We start from the raw sequence: 4,710 nt of genomic DNA, 5'->3' as shown, positions 1-4,710 counted from the left end.
ACATCATACAGGAGGAGTATTTCATCCACTGAAAGACTTATTATTACCCTAAGGTAAACTATCTTTATTTATGCACATTAGTAGCATATTTTCCACATTAATAAAGTCCAAACTGCGCTCATTTGTCCGGTCTTCTCCAACGTGTCAAATGAGTGCAGCTGCCTTGACTGATGGCAGTTCCAGCCTCTCAGCAAGCCGCTCTCCGCCCCTTCACAACTCAGCGCTCTAATGGGCGTGGAGGAGCAGAGCAGGAGAGCTGCTGGCAGTCAGCAGCTCTCAGCTCATGGAGGGTAGAGATGAGAGCCACCTTTTTTTAAATATCATGTAATACACATTTTAAAATTTAGCACACAAACATACCCAAATATTTGAACAATCTAACATTTTTATTATTCAGAAAACTATATATATCACCAAATATTATATTTTGAAAACAAGTAACTTCTTAATTTTTTTAAGCCTGAACAAGTAGACAAAATAGCAAAAAAAACCCAAAAAAAACAATTACAATTGGTGGTAGGTCGGCTGAGTAGAGCTGGTGGAAGGCCTTGGGGATGGTGTGGGTGGCATCAGAATAGATTCTTCACCGAATCTTTGACTAGTAAGGGTACTTGGAATAGGGGACGGTGATGGATAGGGGATCGGGGGATTTCCAAGATTTTGGGTATTTCCATATTCGTCCGTGTATGGACGGAAGCGAGGGGGGTAGTAGTGGTGGGTTCTGGGTGGGGTAGGGTTAGGAAAATTGTAATAAGGACCGGATGGGGGTGGTGGGTGGACAAAAATTGAGGATTGCTCAGTAGCTGGAGCACTTTGGATGTTTGCCTCCAGGATGTCCATTATAGATTTTTTGACAGCGTTCTTTCTGTCCTGTGGCACTTTTTTGAGCATTCCTGCAACCATACATCCAAAGCCACTCTCCTCAGTCTCCAGGGTATCCAGTTTCTGATCAAGTTTGGCCATCAGGGTTGAAAAACGCTCCATTGTTTCGTTCATTCTTCCCCCTATCGGTCTGCTGGACCTTGGAGGGAGAGGCCTTCGCGTAGGCGGTTCCTCGACTTGGGGCTGCTCGACAACTGGCAGCTCAATAGGTGTTAGCTGGACCTCTGGCAGCTCAAGCTGGGTAGAAGGCTCTGCAATGTTGGTCTCCTGTGTGTCTACAGAAACCTCAAGTGACTGACACTGAGACCCTCCTACAGCGCATGCTGCCTCTCCACCTGCCCGCTGTATGTTGTCTACGTCCTCCCAACTTGATTGTGTTCTGCAAGAAACATATAGTACAATTTTAGCACACCCTTCTGTGTAGAACGTTATATTATATCACTTTAGAAATATGAAAGATGTTATCTTACTCTCTTAGTTCCATGTAAGGCCTCAGGAACTGCAGCTCTTCGGCATGTACATAGGGTACATATTTTTTGTATCCAGAGCCACTTCTGTTTTCCTGCAGTCTTCGTAGGTGCCGCTTATAGCAGTCCCTCAACCCTTTCCATCGAGTCTGTAAACTTGACACTGCAAAATATAAACATAACCATAATCACTTATGTATTTTTTCTTTCAGATACCTGGCAACCGGTCATTCATTAGTAAGCCTTCATTTCGAGTTCATGGCGGGCAAGTCAACAATAAGCTATATCATCCGTGAAACATGCCAAATTTTATGGGACGTTTTGAACACCATTGTAATGAAGAGGCCTACACAAGAAAATTGGTGTGATATTGCTGAGCTATATTGGAATCGGTGCAATTTCCCCAATTGTATTGGAGCTATCGATGGGAAGCACGTGCGTGTTATCAAGCCTATCGGTAGCGGTAGTATGTTCTTTAACTACAAAAAATACTGTTCGTTTGTACTACTTGCCGTGGCTGATTCAAACTACTGTTTTACGTACATCGATATTGGATCCTACGGCAGTAGCTGCGATGCTCGTATTTTTGCTAATTCCTCCTTCGGTGAAAGGCTAAGAGACAATCAACTTGACCTTCCGGAAAACCGCCCTCTTCCTGGTACAACTGGACCCCCGCTACCCTATGTGTTTGTCGCAGATGAGGCTTTTGCCTTGGGGAAACACATTATGAGGCCGTACTCAAATAGGAACCTGACCACTCCGAAGAAGGTTTTCAACTATCGTTTAACAAGGGCAAGAAGGGTGGTTGAGTGTAGTTTCGGAATACTTGCCAATAAATGGCGTTTTTTACATACACCAATTGCCTTGCATATAGAAAATGCAGTTATTGCTGTGAAAGCAGCATGTGTGCTGCACAATTATGTGAGGGTACGTGACGGATACTGTTTTGAGGATTCCCTCATGCACGATATGGAAAGTGCACACCTCAGTGCTGCGAGGGGATCCAGTGACGGTGCCACAGTGCGCGGTCAATTTACGTCATACTTTGTTTCACCGGCTGGTGAAATACAATGGCAAATGGACGCCATTTAATAATTTAATGATATTAAGTGCTTTCTAAACATATTTGAGTTTTTCAGTTGTTTTTTCTGTAGAGTTGAATAGAGCCTGCAGGTATTGATTTTCAATTGTTTTCATAATTTGTTATGTTATACTGTTCTTTATGTCTTCAATAAATTTTTGGCCTTAAAATTTTGTCATAATTAATTTGTGTATGGTTATATTGTTCAATCATTAACTACATAAAATGACATTACGGCTAGACATCACTGACAGACTTCACCAGGGTTCTCCATACTCCGGCCCTCTAGTTGTTATAGAAACCCTGCTTTTTTGCTGCAAATGACGTGGCAAGTGGGCAATTCACAACTAGTGGCAGGTGACGTGGCACGTGGGCAATCCACAACTAGTGGCAGGTGACGTGGCAAGTGGGCAATCAATCCACAACTAGTGGCAGGTGACGTGGCAAGTGGGCAATCCACAACTAGTGGCAGGTGACGTGGCACGTGGGCAATCCACAACTAGTGGCAGGTGACGTGGCACGTGGGCAATCCACAACTAGTGGCAGGTGACGTGGCAAGTGGGCAATCAATCCACAACTAGTGGCAGGTGACGTGGCAAGTGGGCAATCAATCCACAACTAGTGGCAGGTGACGTGGCACGTGGGCAATCCACAACTAGTGGCAGGTGACGTGGCAAGTGGGCAATCAATCCACAACTAGTGGCAGGTGACATGGCAAGTGGGCAATCAATCCACAACTAGTGGCAGGTGACGTAGCACGTGGGCAATCCACAACTAGTGGCAGGTGACGTGGCACGTGGGCAATCCACAACTAGTGGCAGGTGACGTGGCACGTGGGCAATCCACAACTAGTGGCAGGTGACGTGGCATGTGGGCAATCCACAACTAGTGGCAGGTGACGTGGCAAGTGGGCAATCAATCCACAACTAGTGGCAGGTGACGTGGCAAGTGGGCAATCAATCCACAACTAGTGGCAGGTGACGTGGCAAGTGGGCAATCAATCCACAACTAGTGGCAGGTGACGTGGCACGTGGGCAATCCACAGCTTGTGGCAAAAGATGTGGCAGGTGACATGCTAAATACAAGTACACAGCTGCTGCTACTCACTCTGCTCTCACAAGATGGCTGAAATAGTTAAAAAATAATGTTTTTTTGGGACTGTATGGAACTACAACCATGATGCCTAGTCAATGATAACAGAAATAAATATAAAAATGTTTCACTTACACTTGTCACTGCGGTCAGTCTCCGACAATACATCCCAATCCGGGTAGGTCAGCCTACAGATATCCAGCCAGGCATTGTCCCTCTTGACATGATCCTTATAATTCGGGTCCTGCTTGTCATATAGACATTTTCTCTCCCTGATGAACCTGATCAGGGACTCATTGTCTACCGCCTCCCTGGCTCTGGTAGACATTCTGTATTCAGGTTTTCACTAAACAAATAATACAGAGCTCTGGTCAAAAACGAAAGTACTCTGTGTTTCAGAGGGAGGGGGCTGGCTGTTTGTGGAGGGTTTCTGGGTAAATTCCTTCTGTTTCCTGTGAAGTTGCCTCAGATTGAACTGTGATCCGACTTGGAGGCGACTTGCATTGAACTGAATGGGTACAAGTCGCCTAGAAGTCGGATTCAAGTAGTACAGGAACCTTTTCTGCAGTCGGAGCGACTGCAGTAGTGTACATCAAGACGGATCCATTTGCTATCATTGATTTTCTCTGCAAGCGCGACCTGAGGCGACTAGGGGCGACTTGGGGCGACTTGGAGTCGGATCCAAAGTTGCCCCTGTGTGAATGGAGTCTTAGTATCTCAAAAAATGAGATAGGCCTTCAGTACATCAGGTGTGATCAGATGTGATCAATTTTCAGTGATTGGCACCATAGTTTGTAGACTCTATAACATTCACAAAGACCAAATTATTTACACCTATTTGGGTTATTTTTACCAAAGATATGTAGCAGTATAAATTTTGCCCAAAATTTATGAAGAAAAATTACTAATTTGCAAAATTTTATGACAGAAACAAAGAAAAAGGCATTTTTTTCACAAAATTTACGGACTTTTTTATTTATAGCACAAAAAATAAAAAACCCACTAGTGATTAAATACCACCAAAAGAAAGCTCTATTTGTGTGAAAAAAAGGACGCAAATTTCATATGGGTACAATGTTGCATGACTGAGTAATTGTCATTCAAAGTGTGAGAGCGCTGAAAGCTGAAAATTGGTCTGGGCAGGAAGGGGGTGTAAGTGCACTGTATTGAGGTAGTTAACAGAAGTCA

The 4,710-nt window shown here is 44.3% G+C and overlaps 1 protein-coding gene across 1 annotated transcript; it reads right to left on the bottom strand.

The window, feature by feature from the left end:
• Window positions 1-496: 496 nt before the first annotated feature.
• Window positions 497-3,890, bottom strand: LOC141129946 (uncharacterized). Its single transcript, XM_073617967.1, has 3 exons — window positions 3,658-3,890; window positions 1,353-1,512; window positions 497-1,261 (listed from the first exon to the last, which is right to left on the bottom strand). The coding sequence occupies exons 1-3, from the start codon at window positions 3,848-3,850 to the stop codon at window positions 505-507; spliced, it is 1,110 nt and encodes a 369-aa protein (XP_073474068.1). The 5' UTR covers window positions 3,851-3,890; the 3' UTR covers window positions 497-504.
• Window positions 3,891-4,710: the final 820 nt, after the last annotated feature.

This window comes from Aquarana catesbeiana, linkage group LG02 (assembly GCF_042186555.1).
Source record: "Aquarana catesbeiana isolate 2022-GZ linkage group LG02, ASM4218655v1, whole genome shotgun sequence".
Lineage (NCBI taxonomy): Eukaryota > Metazoa > Chordata > Amphibia > Anura > Ranidae > Aquarana > Aquarana catesbeiana.
Note: the sequence above shows the minus strand (reverse complement) of the source record. Positions and strands in the feature narration are given on the sequence as shown.

What these genes read in the sequence shown, in the direction of transcription:
- LOC141129946 (XM_073617967.1), bottom strand. Translation starts at nt 3,850, where the DNA reads ATGTCTACCAGAGCCAGGGAGGCGGTAGACAATGAGTCCCTGATCAGG. An exon ending in GACTGACCGCAGTGACAAGT is followed by an intron (nt 1,513 to 3,657) that starts GTAAGTGAAACA and finishes TATATTTTGCAG; the next exon opens with TGTCAAGTTTACAGACTCGA. An exon ending in CCTTACATGGAACTAAGAGA is followed by an intron (nt 1,262 to 1,352) that starts GTAAGATAACAT and finishes TGTTTCTTGCAG; the next exon opens with AACACAATCAAGTTGGGAGG.